At 29.0% G+C, this 21339-nt stretch overlaps 2 protein-coding genes across 2 annotated transcripts; one reads left to right on the plus strand and one right to left on the minus strand.

The window, feature by feature from the left end:
• Nucleotides 1-12149: 12149 nt before the first annotated feature.
• Nucleotides 12150-19828, minus strand: LOC111681369. The gene is made up of 7 exons (XM_046952567.1): nucleotides 19668-19828; nucleotides 19460-19574; nucleotides 18894-19383; nucleotides 14627-14630; nucleotides 12753-13124; nucleotides 12508-12683; nucleotides 12150-12452 (listed from the first exon to the last, which is right to left on the minus strand). Exons 1-7 carry the CDS (start codon nucleotides 19710-19712, stop codon nucleotides 12287-12289), a joined length of 1368 nt encoding a protein of 455 aa, XP_046808523.1. The 5' UTR covers nucleotides 19713-19828; the 3' UTR covers nucleotides 12150-12286.
• LOC111681357 lies at nucleotides 15422-17031 on the plus strand. The gene is made up of 5 exons (XM_023443105.2): nucleotides 15422-15480; nucleotides 15562-15948; nucleotides 16007-16188; nucleotides 16654-16810; nucleotides 16882-17031. Exons 1-4 carry the CDS (start codon nucleotides 15454-15456, stop codon nucleotides 16775-16777), a joined length of 720 nt encoding a protein of 239 aa, XP_023298873.2. The 5' UTR covers nucleotides 15422-15453; the 3' UTR covers nucleotides 16778-16810; nucleotides 16882-17031.
• Nucleotides 19829-21339: the final 1511 nt, after the last annotated feature.

The raw sequence follows: 21339 nt of genomic DNA on the forward strand, positions 1-21339 counted from the left end.
CTAGTCTATAGTCTAGTCTATAGTCTAGTCTATAGTCTAGTCTATAGTCTAGTCTATAGTCTAGTCTATAGTCTAGTCTATAGTCTAGTCTATAGTCTAGTCTAAAAAAAAAAAAATATTTGTTGAAATTGAATCATATTGCTCCTAGTACTTTACACTATTTGCCCCCAGTTTTGACTCCTATTAGTTTATTTTATTTTATTTGTGGTGCTAAGATTCATGGGAACACGTAACAACATTTTTTTGTTTGTCATACCAAAAACTATCTTTTTCTGTGTTTGTGTTACAAATAAAGTAATTAATGTATTTTTTGTTTTTACTTTCATTTAAATAAATGGGACATTCTTTTTGTTTTGTTTGTTCATATTAAACGTGTTAAAAAACTATTTATGTTATTTCGTTTAATTAAAGTTAATTATGTCATTAAATATGGCAAAAAATTATTTGTACATTCTTTTTTGGTCGCAAAACTATTTATAGAAACTGAGAGTAATTAAGTTGTAATTTCCGTTTGCGGTACTTAAATTAATGACAATTTAAAGCAGTGCGAGACATTTTGAGTGTTAAATGACTAAATTTCAGAAATCTTTTTTTTTCTAATTAATGAAAATTTTAAAGAGTGACAGATATTTTGAGGGTTTATGGACTAAATTTCCGAAGTCTTTTCTGAATCAATAAATAACTGTGATACAAAAATCGAATACATTTTCTCATGCTATATAAATAAATTGAAAATAAGTAACAAAACAATATTTCATATTAAAAACACTTTCATAGAATTTTTCAAATACTGAAGTATTTAAGATCAAAGAAAAACTATAGAAATAAATGTTCAATAAATACTTTGGCACTTTGTTTAGAAGAAAACAAATACATTTTTAGCAAAAAAATACTACATTGTTTGTAAAAGTTATAAGCACTCATAAGATAAAATTAAACAATAATTTTTATTGTTTTTAACTCGTAATTGTTTAAAATAATTAAAAATAACACAAATACTATTGATTTTTATTTATTCTATAATAAAAAAACTATATAAAACGTATTGTGAATTAATAAAGAAAATAACAAAATCATTACATACTTTGATTTTTTATAACGATAATTAATATCTTATATTTAAAATGCCATTTTATTGCATTTGAAACAGATAATTGTGGTGATTGTTGTTTGAAGGCACAACATGCTAAAATATTTTAATATGTATGTGTTTACACTGCGCAACAAATTAGTCAAAAAATATTCCGTTCAAGTTCTGTTCTAGTTCAGTTCTAGTTCAGTTCTATTTCAGTTCTATTTCAGTTCTATTTCAGTTCTATTTCAGTTCTATTTCAGTTCTATTTCAGTTCTATTTCAGTTCTATTTCAGTTCTAGTTCAGTTCTAGTTCAGTTCTAGTTCAGTTCTAGTTCAGTTCTAGTTCAGTTCTAGTTCAGTTCTAGTTCAGTTCTAGTTCAGTTCTAGTTCAGTTCAAGTTCAGTTCAAGTTCAGTTCTAGTTCAGTTCTAGTTCAGTTCTAGTTCAGTTCCAGTTCAGTTCTAGTTCAGTTCTAGTTCAGTTCTAGTTCAGTTCTAGTTCAGTTCTAGTTCAGTTCTAGTTCAGTTCTAGTTCAGTTCTAGTTCAGTTCTAGTTCAGTTCTAGTTCAGTTCTAGTTCAGTTCTAGTTCAGTTCTAGTTCAGTCGAGTTCAGTTCTAGTTCAGTTTCTAGTTCAGTTCTAGTTCAGTTCTAGTTCAGTCTAGTTCAGTTCTAGTTCAGTTCTAGTTCAGTTCTAGTTCAGTTCTAGTTCATTTCTAGTTCAGTTCTAGTTCAGTTCTAGTTCTAGTTCAGTTCTAGTTCAGTTCTAGTTCAGTTCTAGTTCAGTTCTAGTTCAGTTCTAGTTCAGTTCTAGTTCAGTTCTAGTTCTAGTTCAGTTCTAGTTCAGTTCTAGTTCAGTTCTAGTTCAGTTCTAGTTCAGTTCTAGTTCAGTTCTAGTTCAGTTCTAGTTCAGTTCTAGTTCAGTTCTAGTTCAGTTTCTAGTTTCAGTTCTAGTTCAGTTCTAGTTCAGTTCTAGTTCAGTTCTAGTTCAGTTCTAGTTCTGTTCTAGTTCTCAGTTTCTAGTTCAGTTCTAGTTCAGTTCTAGTTCAGTTCTAGTTCAGTTCTAGTTCAGTTCTAGTTCAGTTCTAGTTCAGTTCTAGTTCAGTTCTAGTTCAGTTCTAGTTCAGTTCTAGTTCAGTTCTAGTTCTAGTTCAGTTCTAGTTCAGTTCTAGTTCAGTTCTAGTTCAGTTCTAGTTCAGTTCTAGTTCAGTTCTAGTTCAGTTCTAGTTCAGTTCTAGTTCAGTTCTAGTTCAGTTCTAGTTCAGTTCTAGTTCAGTTCTATTTCAGTTCTAGTTTCAGTTCTAGTTCAGTTCTAGTTCAGTTCTAGTTCAGTTCTAGTTCAGTTCTAGTTCAGTTCTAGTTCAGTTCTAGTTCAGTTCTAGTTCAGTTCAGTTCTAGTTCAGTTCTAGTTCAGTTCTAGTTCAGTTCTAGTTCAGTTCTAGTTCAGTTCTAGTTCAGTTCTAGTTCAGTTCTAGTTCAGTTCTAGTTCAGTTCTAGTTCAGTTCTAGTTCAGTTCTAGTTCAGTTCTAGTTCAGTTCTAGTTCAGTTTTAGTTCAGTTCTAGTTCAGTTCTAGTTCAGTTCTAGTTCAGTTCTAGTTCAGTTCTAGTTCAGTTCTAGTTCAGTTCTAGTTCAGTTCTAGTTCAGTTCTACTTCAGTTTTAGTTCAGTTATAGTTCAGTTATAGTTCAGTTCTAGTTCAGTTTTGATTCAGTTTTAAAACATAAGTTTAGTCATTGCTACCATTAATTTTACTATTGCTCCCACTTTAGTCAGTCTCGGAAACATATCGCTTTTTAATGACAGTGTCATTGTCCACCTAAACATGAAATTTTGTCATAGAATAACATAATTTAAATTTCAAATTTAATCCTTGTCTATGCAATTATTTAGTTTGCATGTTGCATTAAATCAAAATAGATTTTTAACAAAGTGATAATTTGTTCAACATGTCACGACAATAAGTTTGTAAAACAAATTAAAAGAACATTTATTTTTAGGTGGAGGTGACAATCCTTACAAATAACAAAAATTTAATGTCATTTCAGTACGAAATTAGTTGTACAAAGTGTTTAAAAAAGATTGTCTACTTGATATTCCTTTATTTCTGTTTTAATTTAACTAATTTTTTCTTTTTAAATTAGTGTGAAAAAATCTTAAAATTACATTTGATTTACTAACACTTAATCCTCTCAATGTAGACACAAATCATGATGGTGTTGATGATGACGATGATGTTATTTATTATTCTGAACTTGACATTGACCTTTTTATTGCGCGGTAGGCCTGACTTATATAAAATAATCAAAATCATTTATATGCTTACTAAATACAATAAATATGTGGTACCGCGCTCATTGTATACAAATTGTAATAGAGTGAAACGAAATTAAAATGAAAAAAAAATAAAATACAAATAACAATTTTCACTTGTGTTTTCAATTTCTCCATATACATAAGTACTTACAAAAAGTGTATCTACTGAAAAACTGAAAATATTTTTACTGCAGTGATTTGCTTTTTTTATTTTTTAGCTTCGCTGTTGGTGATTTATTATTAAAGCTTCCGCCAATTAAGAATTTTGTTTATCACAAACAAGTTGTTGGTTGTGCGGTTACGAGTGCTCGCTAGCGATGTGCAATATTTGAGGTTTGAAAACGATTATGCAAAACATTATTAAGTATTTTCTCTGGGTTGTATTTTTTTTTGAAAATGGTTCTATGATAATACATATTCTCTGCTTTGTTATTGTATCTGTAATAATGTGTGATTAATGGACAAATTTAACTAATGTTTTCAAGTGCAAATAGATACAAAGAAAACCAGCTTAAAAATGTGTAAAGATTTGTTTTGAAGATACATGTATATAAAATGTCATTAGAGAGATTAGGATGTAAATTATTTACATAAGATGCTGTATGTGACACTTTCATACCCTATACTTAAGCAAGACTTATTTTTTTATCGAACAAAAAGTTGTATATTTAACACTGATCATACCAAATTTTTCTATTGAAATCTGATATTGCAAAAAGTTTTGAATTTTTTTGGAGAAGACAAATTTTACGAAGAGTTTGCTGTAGAAATCTAATTTTCAAAGAATAACTGAACATATAAAGAACTTTCAATAAAACAGCTTTCTATAAAAACTGAAAAATAATTCCGGTATAAAAATGAGCGTACGAAATGTTTTCTATAGAAAACTTATCATATAAACTCTTCTTAAGATCATATGAAGTTTTCTACAGAGAACTGAACGTACATAAATGTTTGTATAAAAAATTAATTGTATGAAAAGCTTTTAAAAGACAACTGATCGTATAAAATTTCTTATAGAAAACTGATCGAATGAAAGGTTTTTTTTATAGAAAACTGATTGTGTGAAAAGTTTACTATATAACAAAACAAAAAGTGTGCTTTAAAAAACTGATCGTATGAAAAGTTTTCTATAGAAAACTGATCATATGAAAAATTGTTTTTTTTTTTAACGAAAGCTTTACTGTAGATAACTTGTGATACTTATAAGAGAAACTGATAGATTTTTGTAGAAAGCTGATCTTTAGAAAATTTTTCAAAGATAAATAAACTTAAGATAAGCTTTCCCTAGAAAGAGATCGTATTAAAATAATGTTCTATAAAAAAATTATCGTACAAAAAGGTTTTCATAGAAAACTGATCATATCTCTATAAAGTATGTAAAGTTTTCTATAGAAACCTGAACGTTTGAAAGGTGTTCTGTAGAAAACTGATTGTTTGAAAGATTTTTTATACAAAACTGATCGTTTGAAAGTTTTCTATTGAAAACTAATCGTTTTAAACGTTTTCTCTTCAAAACTGATCGTTTTAAAGATTTACTATAAAAATCTGTTAGTTTGAAAGTTTTTCTACAAAAAACTGATTGTTTGAAAGGTTTTATACAAAAAACTGATCATTTGAAAGGTTTTCTATGAAAAAGTGATCGTGTGAAATGTTTCTTATAGAAACTGATCGTTTAAAAGGTTTTTTATAAAAAAGTGATCGTGTTTCTGTTGTATTGAACGTATGAGAGGTGTACTATTGAAAATTTATCGTGTAGAAAGTTGTATGCAAAATATTGATTATAGGAAACGTTTTTAAACAAAACTGATCGTATAAAACTTAATAAAAATGATTTTACGAAGAGTTTTCAATAAAGAACCAATAAATTATGAAAATTTTTTATAGAAAACTGATTATATGAAACATTTATAAAGTTTTTATAAAGATAACTGGTCCAAAAAATTATAGTAAACGCAACTTAAAGCAACTACTGTCTAGTTGGTAGTGTGATAACCTATCGGTATGGGAATTGTGGAATCGATTCTTGACGATTCTCACGGGTCTGCATAAATACAATGGTCCTATTAAATAAATTTGTTTATAGTACAGTTTTTAATTCTATTGTAATGTATAAATAGATAAATTAATGTTAGGACATTTTTATAAAATATCCTTTTTTTATTTAAAAAATAAAATTAATAGATTAATCATTTATGCGCTGACAATGTTCTTATTTAAAAAACTTTATTACCTTGTAGCATATATTTCATTCGTCTTTAATGCAAAGAGGTAGTCAATTTAATAAATGCTATATTTATTTAACTTAATGTAAGTGTCATTTTCCTTAATATGACAAGTGACATGAGATGAAAAGAAATTAAATGAAATGAACTTTTTTATGAAGGAAAAAAATTTTTGTAACTAGTGCAAAAATAGATAAAGTAAAAAGAAATAATGAATTTAAAAATTTACGAAATTTACAGAAGTAGTACTACGCAGTATTATTATGAAAATATATTCGAAATTGTTTGTCATATGATCGCCAGGTTGAGTTAATTTTCACATTGAAATTGTATTTCACATCATGTCGTATACAATATACAAATTTCGACACATTATATACATATATACATGATGGTTTCGAAAAATGTAACCTCTTTTCTCTAAAATAAAGGCGAAATCGATATCTCAAGGTTGGATTAACATATAATAAAGGTTCAGGCCTTATTTTGAAGGTAATATTTAATACTTTTAGATGACATTACAAAAGATCTTTGGTAGAACTCTTATATGTTAAAGAGACCCCCGGATTACATTTGTAAATATATGAAATCATAAACATATATGTTGAAATCATTAAATATATTATACCTTGATTAATTGATTGTAGATCTATAAAAAGGCAGATTTAAAAACGATCTTGTCATGTTTGTCCATTCGCTCGAATCTCTGACTTTATGTATTTCACTATTGATAAGATTTGTTTGGTATTTCAAATGTTAATTAGAATCATGATGAAACTTAACTATGGTGAACTTGGGACCATGTTTGACGTAAACTATGAAAGCAAACATGTTTTATATGAACCATATAATCGGTCCAAAAGTTGAATCATAATATATTTATACTATTCAATAGTTTTTTTCAGTCAATTATTAACTAAACCCGCTTAAAAGAATCTTTTTTCGATCATTTTCCTAATGCTCATATTAATATCGGTATAAGATAATACAATTTGGATTAAGTAAATTTTGATAACAAATGGCAAAAGGTTCAATCCTAAGTCCCCACGAAGGGCGGAGATTTTTGGAAATCTAAAATTTTTTCGAAACTTTTAGAGGAACAATAAACTTTTCTTCGGAAAAATTTAATGACAGACAAGCGTGATAGGTATCTATAAGGATCCAAATAAACATGTATTTAAAAATATCTTATTAAGACTGGTCCTTCGTTCCCTGTCAATCCTGACCTTAGGATTGTTGGTAAAAATTCTACTAAAGGTTTTTACAATGGATCTCAAAAAATACCTAAACAAATTGATATTAAATTCTAAGTGTAATTGCCACATTTTCAAATTATTTAAATTAATTTCATCACCCTGTTAATAAAACTCCCATAGACTCTACATAATCACAATAACTATGTTGGGCGTTTATTATCAACAAAAAAAATTAATGTTATTATCCACATGAATTAGTTTCTTTATCTTATTGTAAACAAATTGCGCAGATTACCAATATTACAACCTACACATTGTTAACAAACTTCCCAGAGTAAACTACTTAGAATTTTATGATCTGTACTAAATATTCATTGATTTATTTTTATTAATTTTTATTATGTCTTCGTTGAGTTACTTTCCCTATAAATTATAATTTCAATTGATTATACATTTACGAATATTGTTTTTGTACATTAATTTATATATAAATTAATAAATTATTGTTAATTACATCATTAGCATTCATTTTCATGTTGTAGACAGTTTAAGTTACTGTTGCCTGCTGCTGTTACAAATGCCACCACAGATTGTCTGCAGTTTCATTGCTTCCATATACCTACATATATAAATGTTTTTTTCTTGCTACTTGTGTGTGTTTATTAGAAATTTCTTATTAAACATTAATGGTTCTCTTAATGTTAATTGGGCATTTTCAATCAAATATTAACCATTTTTTCTTTATACTCTGACATGTATCAGACCAAAACAAAAAAAGAAAAAATACACTGATTTGTATTGATTTTTGTAGTAATGTAGGTGTAAAAGGTGTTTTTATTCTGTACAATGACAAGAAGGTGAGAATAAATTGTTTCTACTTTCTGTTTCTAAAAGCTGTCATTTATTTCTCAATATAAATGTTACGAAAAGTTTTCATGATTAATCTCATTTACTTTGAATTTTTACATAAAATATTACTTTAGATAATAAAATTATAAATAAATATTAATGAAAAATTAATAAGCGTATTAACAATTTAGAATATTAATCGTTGTCAGGCGGAGTATAGGAGATCAATGGGGAATATTTATGGATTTTAAAATCAATAAATAGTCTAATTTATAGTCTTTATTCTAATCTATAGTCTACAGTCTATAGTCAAGTATATAGTCTAGGCTATAGTCTAGTCTATAGTCTAGTCTACAGTCTAGTCTATAGTCTAGTCTATAGTCTAGTCTATAGTCTAGTCTATAGTCTAGTCTATGGTTTAGTCTATGGTTTAGTCTATGGTTTAGTCTATAGTCTAGTCTATAGTCTAGTCTATAGTCTAGTCTATAGTCTAGTCTATAGTCTAGTCTATAGTTTAGTCTATAGTCTAGTCTATAGTCTAGTCTATAGTCTAGTCTATAATCTAGTCTATAGTCTAGTATATAGTCTAGTCTCCAGTCTAGTCTATAGTCTAGTCTATAGTCTAGTATATAGTCTAGTCTATAGTGTAGTCTATAGTGTAGTCTATTGTTTAGTCTATAGTTTAGTTCATAGTCTAGTCTATAGTCTAGTCTATAGTTTAGTCTATAGTTTAGTTCATAGTCTAGTCTATAGTCTAGTCTATAGTCTTGTCTATAGTCTAGTCTATAGTTTAGTCTATAGTCAAGTATATAGTCTAGGCTATAGTCTAGTCTATAGTCTAGGCTATAGTCTAGTCTATAGTCTAGTCTATAGTCTAGTCTATAGTCTAGTCTATAGTCTAGTCTATAGTCTAGTCTATAGTCTAGTCTATAGTCTAGTCTATAGTCTAGTCTATAGTCTAGTCTATAGTCTAGTCTATAGTTTAGTCTATAGTCTAGTCCATAGTTTAGTCTAGTCTATAGTCTAGTCTATAGTCTAGTCTATAGTCTAGTCTATAGTCTAGTCTATAGTCTAGTCTATAGTCCAGTCTATAGTCTAGTATATAGTCTAGTCTATAGTCTAGTCTATATACTATAGTATACTAAACTATAGTATACTAAAACATTTATGGTCCTATACCTTTAATAGTTTCCTTTAGATATCTTGACTAAAATTTAAAACATCTATAGATAAATCCAAACAATTTCATTTCATTTTTTGCCAGCCTATGTAATTGTACGCCAAAATGTCTTAGTATAATTTGTGTAAAAACAAACCAAATTCCTTAATAACTAAATAATCTTATTTAGAAATCTAAAAATCAATAAACTCAATCAATTATCCTTAAATATTTATGTATCAATTGCGATGAGTTTAAGTTATTTATAAGAGAAAACAGAAAAGAAAGAAATAAAGACATTTTCAATGACTTCCTTCATCAGAAATAACAATTTTATTTCCTATTAATGTCCTTGTACAACAAATTTTTATAGGAGCAGAACAAAGAACGAAAGACCAGCAGATTTGGGTGAGTGCTGTGATTTGTAAGCAAAAAAAAAATAAATTGATTATACATGTAATGAATGAATAGAATATAATTTATTTTCGAGAATAATTACTTAAGAGAAATGTTAAAAAAATATTAAGCTGACTACACTCTAGATTACTAAAGGACAATAAAGTGATAAGGTACGGCTTATAACACTGATAATAAGTTAAGTTTACAAACAAGTGTTACTATTTAATACAATGTCGATACTTCTGTATATACCCCACTAAAACTGCAGGGAATCTACAAGGAAATAAAACTCTCCCACACAACACATACACACACAAGTACGCAGAAGACTTTCGACCAAAGAAAACAAACAAAAATGCAAATAATCGTAACTAATCGCCGAACAAACTACCACAACAACAAAAAAAATCAAAACTGAAAAAATGAGTAAATGCCTGAAGAAGTCATTCATTCATTCTCCTATTGTTAGGAGCCATAAAAACAATTTGTTTTATTAACTTTCACTTTAAGCTCTATTGAAAATCATTTACATAAAAATAATAAATATTCTTTTTCTGATTCTTCTAAATATTGTTGTTATTTGTTTGTTTTATTGTTCGGTAGTTGTTGGTTTATTTTTTTACATATTTAATGTTATTTGTTGTTGTTATTTTTTATTATTATAGTACTTTTTTATTGTAGTTATTGGTGTTGTTATTGGTATTAAATAAAATTTTTTAAGATAAAAATGTTAATAAATTCAAGTGTAAGATTGGGAATGTTAATAAATTGATGTTGGAGGAATTTTAAAAGATTTTATGTCAGATTTAGATTTATTTATTTAGCTACTGAATAAATAAAATCTAAATGGAGTTTTAAAAATTACTTGTTAAAAACTACACCCTCTCACGGACAAGTCCGTCGGTTTGTTTTATAAGAGAAAGTAATTGGAAATGGTAAAAATCAGTTGACTAATGCTGTCTATCTGTTTGACTTATGACCATTATCGGTTCATAACTCCCTTTATTATTTAACCCGTTTAGGCCGATATCGCCTCTTTTTTTCTTAATTTACCTAAATAAATGTCCCATCTTTCACTCATATTTTCAAAAATAACCACTTTATTTAACAAACTTTCCGCAATTATACAAAATATTTAGCTTAAAACTTATTTAAAACAATTATCCAATTATTAAAATTTCTTCAATTATAGAATTTTTATACTTGTATGAGTTTTTCCTGTGACACAGTTTCTATACACACACACACACACCTGATGCCTAAGTTACCCCTAAAAATTCGTCGCCAAATTCACCTAGTTTAACCTACATACCGAATTTCATTCATTATAATTTTCTTGAAAAGAAATAATATAAAATGAGTAAAATTTCCTTCCATAAGTATTATTTTTGTAGTTTTTATATTAGTTTTTTTTCTAACATGACTTTAAAACAGAAATTATTTGTCAACTTTCAAGGTTTTTCTGGTTTATGGGTTTTTTATTGCTGCAGAGTTCAAGTCACCACAAATTGTGTGCATACAACATAGTTGCAACAACAGTCTATAGTAGAGGGAACACTACAAGTGAGTTTGACAATATGAAATTTTTACTTAAATATCTTCTTTATTTTTGGTGGTACAAACTTAAAACTTTAATTTAAAAAAGTTATTTAATTCAGAACGACTTTTTTACTGGTCGCAGCAACCTCGTAAAACTTTATAAAAACATTTATGTGGATGCTTGTAACGAAAGCTCCAGTTGTGGTAATTTTCTTTTGACTTTTGCTGCCAACATGTTTGATACCCCAATTTTTAGGGGGCATCAAACATGTTGGAAACAGTTCCGGCTACAGAAATGAAGGCGGCTTCGTTATAAATAAGAACACTTACTAAGAACACTAACTAACTAACTAAATAACTAACTAACTATCTATCTATCTATCTATCTATCTATCTATCTATCTATCTATCTATCTATCTATCTATCTATCTATCTATCTATTTATCTATCTATCTATCTATCTATCTATCTATCTATCTATCTATCTATCTATCTATCTATCTAACTAACTAACTAACTAACTAACTAACTAGCTGACTAACTAACTAACTAACTATCTAACTAACTAACTAAATAACTAACTAACTAACTAACTAACTAACTAACTAACTAACTAACCAACTAACCAACTAACCAACTAACCAACTAACTAACTAGCTGACTAACTAATTAACTAACTATTAACTATTTCTTAAAAAAATTATCAAATTTTTTAAAACACATAGGGTATTACATGGTCGGCCATGCCCGACTATGCACTCTTATTTATTTTGTGTCGCAATTTTGAAGATAATTCAATGAAATTTGCCACATGATCTTCTATTGTCTCAGGGACGAAGCCTATTGAAAATGATTAAAATCGGTCCATTATTTCACCTAGCCCCAATAGAACTGAACCCCCAAATAGGGCATGTAAACTTTGTAATCAAACTACAGGTCGAATTTTTGGAGATAATTCAATGAAATTTGATATATTATCTTCTATTGTACCGTAGACGAAGCTTGTTGAAAAAAGTTAACATCGGTTCATTATTTCACCTTGCCCCCATACAACTGGACCCGCCAAATAGGGCTTTTAAGTCCATAATTATGTTTGATATACTCGTATCTCGACCAAAAGCTGCAAAACCAAGTTCTATACTAGCCTTAATGACCCTCATGAACTTTAGAATTATAGGGCCTATTAAAAGCCCCCTTCAAAATTTAACTGAAATATACACAGTTTTTTTAAACAATAAATGGCTTAAGTATATCTGAGGCAAGATACAATAAAACTTATATGATTTTTTATAAAAAACTAAATCACATTTTGTTTTTATACAAGTGTAAGGTATTATATGGTCGGCTTCGTCCGACTATAAATTCTTACTTGCTTGATAAATAAAAAAAGTTATATATAATTTTGAGCAAATTTTTAATTTAATAGTACATATACAAATACATTTTGATAAATTTTTAACATTCTTGAAACCAAAAATGCAAAATGTTTGGTATTTCAAGTATTTGGATATTTTCTAACCAGAATTATTATAAATTATTCCAATAAAATGTTCCGAAAAGCTAGACGTCCTACAGTTCCACCACAGGTACTTGGCTGTGTGGCAACACAATTTTTTTTCGTTGGATCATAAAATGTTTGTCCGGGACAATTATAAATAGGGCCATACCAATTGCTGCCGACTTTAACGCAACTAATGTATCTGAAAAAAAAAATGAAATAATTTTTTTTTTACATTTAAACTAAAATTTACTTACTGGCGACAAGTAGTTTGTGGATTTGAGCCAGCAGGATAACGTCCTGTTTTTTGAATACCTTGACAGAAAGCATTGGGATCCTGGCTGGGTGATGGTGTCGTAGTTGTTGGTGCGATTGTAGTAGTAGTAGGAGCTAGTGTAACGGGATCATCAGTATAGGAGCAAGTAGGTTCATCCTGTTTATTATATAATTATGATTAATCATAAACTTTTTATACACAAAAAAAAAAAAATTTTTTACTTACCAAACCACAGATTTGGGCATTATTGATATTGCACACAGTGTTTTCATTACATTCGCCAGTTATTTCAGATGGTTCGTCGCCACCTAAACATAATGCAAATATCTTTGTGCCCTTACAAGCAAATACCCTATTTTCATCACATTTTTTACAAAAATTACAATCACTAAAATCCTCATCTTTTGTACAGTTTCCTAACATGGAACAGTAATAATCCTCATTACATGAGTAGGTGTAACCAAATGGCTTATTATTCTCATCACATTCTTTATATTCCGTTTTGGAAATACAGGCTTTTCCTGTTTCGGAATTACAAACATTACATTCAGCATTAACTAAAGGGGATTGATTTAATAGTTGTAAAACTATTATTATCTGTAAAAAAAATTTACAAATTTTATTAAATTATTTTTAGCATTTTTAATTTTTTACTTACGCAAGTAAATAGCAGTAAATGTTTCATTGTTGTTCAAAATTTTTTAAACAATCTCAAAGATACTGGCAAGACTAATGCACATCAGTTAGATTTTATTAAGTTTTTATATCAAAATGAGAAAAAAAAAGAAAGCAGTAGACAACAACGAACTACAAATAACGCTATAAAACTCCATACTTAAGATCACTGGTAGTCGATCATTAACAAGAGGAAACGAGGCCACAAGAATAAAATATCTGCTGTAGACTGTTTTCAAGTATTAAAAGAAAATACTTTAATATTTAAAAGATCCTAATTTGATAACTTATTTCTTAAATGTTCATCAATCCTGAATATTCAGTGCTTATCGGTTATAAGGTACTTATTTTTTATTATTTATAACAAACTTTAAAAGTTTTATTTTATTTGTTGGGAAAATTAGTTTGTAAGAAAATTATATTTGCATTTACGATACAAAAATATTTACTTTTAATCCCGTAATAAGCGATAAAGATTAAAAAAATAAGTCATTTCGTATTATTGACTAGACCATTTACTAAACTATAGACTCGAGAATGGACCATAAACTAGACTATAGACTAGACTAATGACTAAACTATAGACTACACTATAGATAAAACTATATACTATAGACTAGTCTTGACAATAGGCTAGACTTGACTATAGACTAAACTAGATTATAGACTAGACTGGGGTATAAACCAGATTTTATGCTAGGCTATAGACAACTGTAAAGACTACAAACTAAACTAAAATCTATGCCATAGATAAGACTAGATTAGACTATAAACAGGTCTATAGACTAGACTATAAAACAAAACTATAGACTATACTATAGACTAGACTATAGACTAGACTATAGACTAGACTATAGACTAGACTACAGACTAGACTACAGACTAGACTATAGACTAGACTATAGACTAGACTATAGACTAGACTATAGACTAGACTATAGACTAGACTATAGAAGACTAGACTATAGACTAGACTATAGACTATAGACTAGACTATAGATTAGACTATAGACTAGACTATAGACTAGACTATAGACTAGACTATAGACTAGACTATAGACTATTACTTTTTGAAGCTATGTAGTTAAAAAGAAATATAGATAAAAAAATCGCTATTTTAAAGTAAAATTATACCTCAAAGGATCATTAAAAAACATGTAGCTAAATTTTATGTTGACTGTGGGAACATCGGTCGATTGTGTATCTTTGTCAATGTATCACATCTTTTTAAGACCTAACAGAGTATCTATTGAAATCGTAAGGTCGCGATCATGTCCTTCGTTTTCGGAAAATTCCCTTATATAACAATAAAGGGTCCTAAAAGAAAAGTTGTAGAAACCAATTCATTATATGAAATTATAGATATCCTTAAAATGCAGGATACGTTTCACTATTTCAAGCTCAAACTTTTTTAATTTTTTTACTTCTCTTAACACATCAAATCAAACATTATTTTATAAAATAATAACAAACACCTTCTATAGACTAGACTATAGACTAGACTATAGACTAGTCTATAGACTAGACTATAGACTAGACTATAGACTAGACTATAGACTAGACTATAGACTAGACTATAGACTAGACTATAGACTAGACTATAGACTAGACTATAGACTAGACTATAGACTAGACTATAGACTAGACTATAGACTATTACTTTTTGAAGCTATGTAGTTAAAAAGAAATATAGATAAAAAAATCGCTATTTTAAAGTAAAATTATACCTCAAAGGATCATTAAAAAACATGTAGCTAAATTTTATGTTGACTGTGGGAACATCGGTCGATTGTATATCTTTGTCAATGTATCACATCTTTTTAAGACCTAACAGAGTATCTATTGAAATCGTAAGGTCGCGATCATGTCCTTCGTTTTCGGAAAATTCCCTTATATAACAATAAAGAGTCCTAAAAGAAAAGTTGTAGAAACCAATTCATTATATGAGATTATAGATATCCTTAAAATGCATGATACGTTTTACTATTTCAAGCTCAAACTTTTTTAATTTTATTACTTCTCCTAACACATCAAATCAAACATTACTTTATAAAATAATAACAAACACCTTCTCCATCATTTCATTCTAAAAATTCCATAAATAAAAAAATGACCATAAAAAACTATAGATTAGATAAAAGACAAAAAAAGATCAAAATAAATAAAGCAAAAAAATATAATAATTTGCATTAAATATAACGACAACACGATCAAAATATTTTAGTTGCAAAACTTGTAAGTGAAAAGAAACATGAACGCAAGGGTGTTACTGTTCCAAGTAAATATTAATTTAATTACTCGAATTTACATGTTAAAACACAAGAAAAGATAATAATCATATATTTTACAATTCTAATAGATTTTATCAATATTTTTGATTTATGTCGAACATTTGAAGGCGCAATGTAACGTATGTTCGGCTGTTAATCAAATGGCTTGTGTTTCGCAAACAGAATATCAATTCTGTGTGAATAATACACCCAGTGGTGCTGTCAATACATGTTCCACGGATTATGTCTGTTCTACAGCAACAGCCACTATTTGTCTGCCGAATTCAGCGGGCGTAACGGCCACTTGTAGTGATTGTAATAAATGTGATTTAAGTTTGGTATTCGCCTGTACAGGTGTCAGCACTTATGCGCTGTGTTTGGGTCAAACTACACCTTCAACGGTGACGGGAACTTGTGGCGCAGGTCAAGTGTGCAATATAAATACGGCTCAAATATGTACCACACCTTCGGCAGGAGTATGTCAAGATGGTTTTTATAAGTTTAAGGGCAAAGTTTTATTATTTTTTATTTTAGTTAACAGCTACTTGTCCTACTGGAGGGTCCACAATTACAACTTCTACTACAACTACTACGGCATCGACACCTACTTTTACAACTCCTCCTACCGTGCCCACTTATGCACAATACTTTTGCCAAGTTATGCGCATTAACAAACGTTTTCAAGTTCCTTCTGAATTTGATACATCATGTAGAAGGTAAAGATATGTTTAATCTCTGAATATATCCGGGTGGTAGAAATATCCGCTAGGATATTCACGTTAGTGCTAAACTACTGACAGCAATGAGCCCTCAATCCTAATGAAAATAGACCGATTTCAATTCGGGTATCTATGGTTTCAATACGTCATTCTCCTAAGAATTATTTTAGATATGCCGTGTCTGAACTAATCGGTTACATTTACCTACATTAAACCACCAACTTTTAACTCATATATAGCACAGACCAATGGACTTAATATTGAAAATTTTAACAATATTTCTGCTTTCATTATTTATGGTTAAATTAACATAAACCAAAAACTTTTAATTGAACATTTTGAAACTTAAAGGAAATAGTCCCCATTAACGGGTCCATTTCCCTTTAATCAATAAAATGTTTCCTCCGATTAATATAACTAATGAATTTAGTAAAAAAAGATATTTCTTTAATTAATTTTTAGATATATTTACTGCTTTAAAACTACCACTGGCACTTGGTCTGGACAAATTTACACTTGTGCTGGTTCCACCTACTTTGATCCCGTTTCACTTTACTGTGTCGCCTCGAGACCTTCAAGTTGTTAAGCTTATTTAAAAATTTCATAAGTTCAAAAAAAAGTAAGTTATATATTTATTGAAATATTTACAAAATGTAAAAAATATACAAATATTTAAAAAATTTTTTTCAGATCTTAATTATAAACAATAAGTGGGTTTGTTGAAGACACACTTTTTCTGCTGTATGTGAAAGTATGTGCCCGAGGAGCAGTTATATTCGTTACCCGTCAGAATGCCATTGGAATGATAACAATAAATGTATCTGAAAGGGAAGTTTTTTTAATCAAATGTATTTTACATATTTTAAATAATAAAATAGAAATTTAAAAACCTTTAAATTTAACAAAATGAAAATGACCCAACATTTTTAACCCAGCTACGCTTAATCTTAATATGACATTAGAAATTCTTCAATACTTTACATCAAATATGGGTTTCTAAAATTTTGGAACTCTATATCTTGTTAGAAAATCATGAATTAATTTCTTGCTAATATCAACTTATTACTTAACATTTCTAGGCTTCAACGCAATTTTCGCTTAACATTAATTTAACAAAAATGATAATTCCAAATCTTTACTTGAAGAGAAGGTCGAAAAGTCGAAGTCGACTATTTTGTTCCAAAAAAGTCGAAAAGCCGGCTTTGGAAAGTCAAAAACTTTAAAAATCAGAAAAAGTCGAAAAAGACGAAAAGTTGGAAAAAGACAAAAAGTCGGAAAAGGACGAAAAGTCGGAAAAAGTCGAAAATATTCGAAAAAAGTCCGAAAAGGTCAAACAGTCGAAAATTGTTGAAAATTGAAAAAAAAGTCGAAAATCGTCGACAAGTCTGAAATGGTCGAAAATAGTCAAAAAGTCTGTTATTGCCGAAAATCGAAAATCGTCGAAAAACTTGTTCCAAGTCAAAAATAGTCAATAAGTCGGAAATAGTCGAAAAAAGTCAAACAGTCGAAAATTGTTGAAAATTGAAAAAAGTCGAAAATCGTCGATAAGTCTGAAATGGTCGAAAATATTCAAAAAGTCTGTTATTGCCGAAAAGTCGAAAATAGTCGAAAATCGTCGACAGGTCTGAAATGGTCAAAAAGTCTGTTATTGCCGAAAAGTCGGAAAAAAGTCTAAAATAGTCAAAAAAAGTCGGTAAGTCGGAAAAAGTCGAAAATAGTCGAAAAAAGTGGAAAAGTCTAAAAGTCGACTTTTAACTAACTGAAAAAGTCGAAAAATCGACTTTGCATAAAATGCAAAAAGTCGACTGTTACATAAATACAAAAAGTCGAACTTTTCGTTTCAACTATAGAACCATAATTATAAGAATTAATGAACCGTGTTTGATACAAATCGTCAATTATGTCGTTGACCATTTTCAGCAAATTGTCACAGTTTTCACAGTTAGAAGAAATTTCAACCCTAGAATTCAAGGTTATATCATATATATAAGACTTATTGCTGTGGAATTTTATCGCTATACTTGCATTTTTAAACACGGTCAATCATGGCTAGATCGTTTTAGAATTTAATACGTATATAGACTTATATGGATCTATGATCAATATTTCGATTGTTGGACATTTTTGTAAGATCTGAATTGTTGAATTAATGACCTCGCTGCTCTATAGATTGATTAAATTTCAGACTTTAAAACGGTTTGAATATTCAAAAAAACTGATGAAGTCAATGTTCGTAAAAGAGAATTGTAAATCCTGTTTATTTTAATAGAACTACGATATCTTAATTCTAATCTAATCCTTAAGCTTTATAAATAGAAGCAAATTTAAATAATTAATAATTTTGTTTTAAAAAGGCAAAAGCACATAAGTTGTTTTTTACTTTTAATGAGAACGTTTTAAAATCCAATACAAAATAATACTTAAATGCATTTAAAAATTTCGATATTTTCAAGAGTTCTGATCCGATTTTTATGAAAAATTTTAAAAATATAAAAACATTTGTTTACATATCTTGAGATATGTACTTTTGCATTTTTGTCACAGTATTACTTTAAAGCTATGACACCATATGTATCTATACACGGACTTTGTACTATAAGGTGTGCAAAATAAATTCCTTTATAGAGATTCCTTGAACTCAATATAACAATTTACCCAACTCCCAACTAATATTTAAAATATGTTTTTATACAATCAATTACCTTTTACAATACGGATCATTCGGAACAGTAGGATATAAGCCCAACGAACGTTCTTGTTCACACACCTGGGTTGGTGTTAACATGCCACTACCAGGATTATCTGTGGTTTCGGGATCTGTAGGTGGTGTATTTGTTGGTGGTTTCGAAGTTGATGATGATGTTACTCCACCATCGTCCACAATATCACAGGTTACACTATCGACTGTATTCTCTAGAACACAAACAGCATCACTGTTGCCATCACAAACATAACCGGATGGACAATAACCAATTTGTCCGGTGGGTCTTATGGCACCGTAACACATTTGGAATGTGGTACGACTGAGGCAAGCAAACAAATAATTACGATGGGCCGCACACATGCCACATAGCGAAGTATCACCACAACTGGGCGGTCGCTGTGATGAAGTTTGAACACAAATAGCACTTAAATCCGTACAATCGAAACCATCTTTACAATGATATAAAATATTTGTATTGGGTTTATTATCTGTAGCAAAAAAATAAATAAAATAAAAGGAAATTAAATTAATTTGCATGTGATATGTGAAAAAAAGAGAACTTACTACCAAAACACAAATAAAATGAGGTGGAATTTATACAGGCCGCTTGATTTGCCTGACAGACATTACACTCCGCTGATGAGTAGTTGATATAGGCCAATAACAAAAGGCAAATAAGCTTAAAAATAGGACAAAAAAGGATTTATTAGCAAAGAAATAAATTTTAAATAGATAAACTTGATTTTTAATGTAAAACAATTTTAACACTTACCTGCCACATCACAGAATGTAACTTTCCAAAAAATTTTATAAACATTGTTACTTTTTTGAATTTTGAATTTTTTTGAGTATTTTGTTTTTACAATTTCACTTAACTTTCTGTTTAAATCCGAACGTTTTGACGACTGTCGTACTACTACTTGTCCATGTTCATGATTTTGTTGATTTTTAGTTAAAAAAAAAAAAACTAAGAATGTTTTTCTGTGTCTTCAGTAGAGACTCACCATATTGACAATTCTATTTTGATGATGGTGTTAATTTATATGTTAACATTTCTTTTTTGTTGAATTTTTATTTGTCTTTTCTTTACGCTGATGCTGTGTAAATAAATAGTAAAATATCTCTATGACTAGTAAAAATATCATAAATGTTGGAAACTTATAGTCTGTATTTGCCACTAGTAGTATGAATTTATGGTTTTATGTTATTATAATTAGTTTGTTTGGGTAATAAAGACTTCTTGGAATACCTTATCTTTATTACAATTAAAGAAAGTGGAAATTTTGTTTTTGTCGTTTTAATGTTAAAATCGCAGATGGATTACTTGATTTGTTAGGACGAAAAGAGGGACACATGTAAATCTTTTGGTTCTTAAATTGAACCCTTGACAACTTGTATCATCTTGAGATCCGGTACAAATATATTTTGTCACACATTCATCAACTATATTATGTAGTAGTGTTCTTGTTCAACAGTTTAGTTCCTTCCATTTCGCTGAATACCCTAGTCTGGAAAATAGTCTCAGTTTTGTCTATAAATTAAACTGGTCCATAGGCTCGTTTGTATCCATAACTTTAGTCTCGTAATAGTCTGGAATTTAGCTTTGTCATTATAATAAGCTATATATTTCGGTTTATAAACTTCACTACTATATCGGCAATAATCTGGATCTAGACCACAGTTTTGTCTATAATCTGAACTGATCAATAGTCTCGTTTATGTCTAGAACTATAGTCTCGTAATAATATGGTCTATTTTTCGGTTTATAAACATCACTATTATATTAACAATAGTCTGGATTATATAATATTGTCTATAGTCTAGGTTTTGTCTATAATCTGAACTGGTCAGTCGTCTTGTTTATGTCCAGAACTATAGTCATGTAATAATCTGGAGTTATGCTTTGTCCATAAAATATGGTCTATATTTTGGTTTATAAACTTCACTATTATATCGGCAATAGTCTGAATTATATAGTCTTATCCATATCTAGACCACAGTTTTGTCTTTAATCTGAACTGGTCAATAGTGTCGTTGTGTCCAGAACTATAGTCTTGCAATAATCTGGAGTTAGGTTTTGTCCATATAATATGGTCTATATTTCGGTCTGGATTATAAAGTCTCGTTTGAAGTCTAGTCTAGCCTATTCCTGACCTGAAATATGATATATGGTATTTTATGATCTGATCTTTAGTTTGTACTATATTTTCGTCTGTAGTCTGTACTATGTTAAACTTTAGTATCGCCTATAGTCTGAACTAAAATTTTATCTATATTTTGGACTATATTATAATCTATTTCTGAACTATAGTCTAGCTTATAGAATAAACTATAAACTGATCTGTAACTCGCCTTTAGTGTGAACTATAGACTGATCTATAGCTTGTACTATAGTCTCAACTATAGTGTAAACAATAGTCTTGTCTATAGTCTGAACTATAGAA

The sequence above is a fragment of the Lucilia cuprina genome, chromosome 5 (assembly GCF_022045245.1).
Source record: "Lucilia cuprina isolate Lc7/37 chromosome 5, ASM2204524v1, whole genome shotgun sequence".
NCBI lineage: Eukaryota > Metazoa > Arthropoda > Insecta > Diptera > Calliphoridae > Lucilia > Lucilia cuprina.

Coding starts and splice junctions, on each gene's coding strand:
- LOC111681357 (XM_023443105.2), top strand. CDS start 15,454: ATGAACGCAAGGGTGTTACTGTTCCAA. Junction 15,949..16,006: donor GTACCACACCTTCGGCAGGA/GTATGTCAAGAT, acceptor TTTTTATTTTAG/TTAACAGCTACTTGTCCTAC. Junction 16,189..16,653: donor TTTGATACATCATGTAGAAG/GTAAAGATATGT, acceptor ATTAATTTTTAG/ATATATTTACTGCTTTAAAA.
- LOC111681369 (XM_046952567.1), bottom strand. CDS start 19,712: ATGTTTATAAAATTTTTTGGAAAGTTACATTCTGTGATGTGGCAG. Junction 12,684..12,752: donor ATGCCCAAATCTGTGGTTTG/GTAAGTAAAAAA, acceptor TATAATAAACAG/GATGAACCTACTTGCTCCTA. Junction 12,453..12,507: donor CCACAAACTACTTGTCGCCA/GTAAGTAAATTT, acceptor TTTTTTTTTCAG/ATACATTAGTTGCGTTAAAG.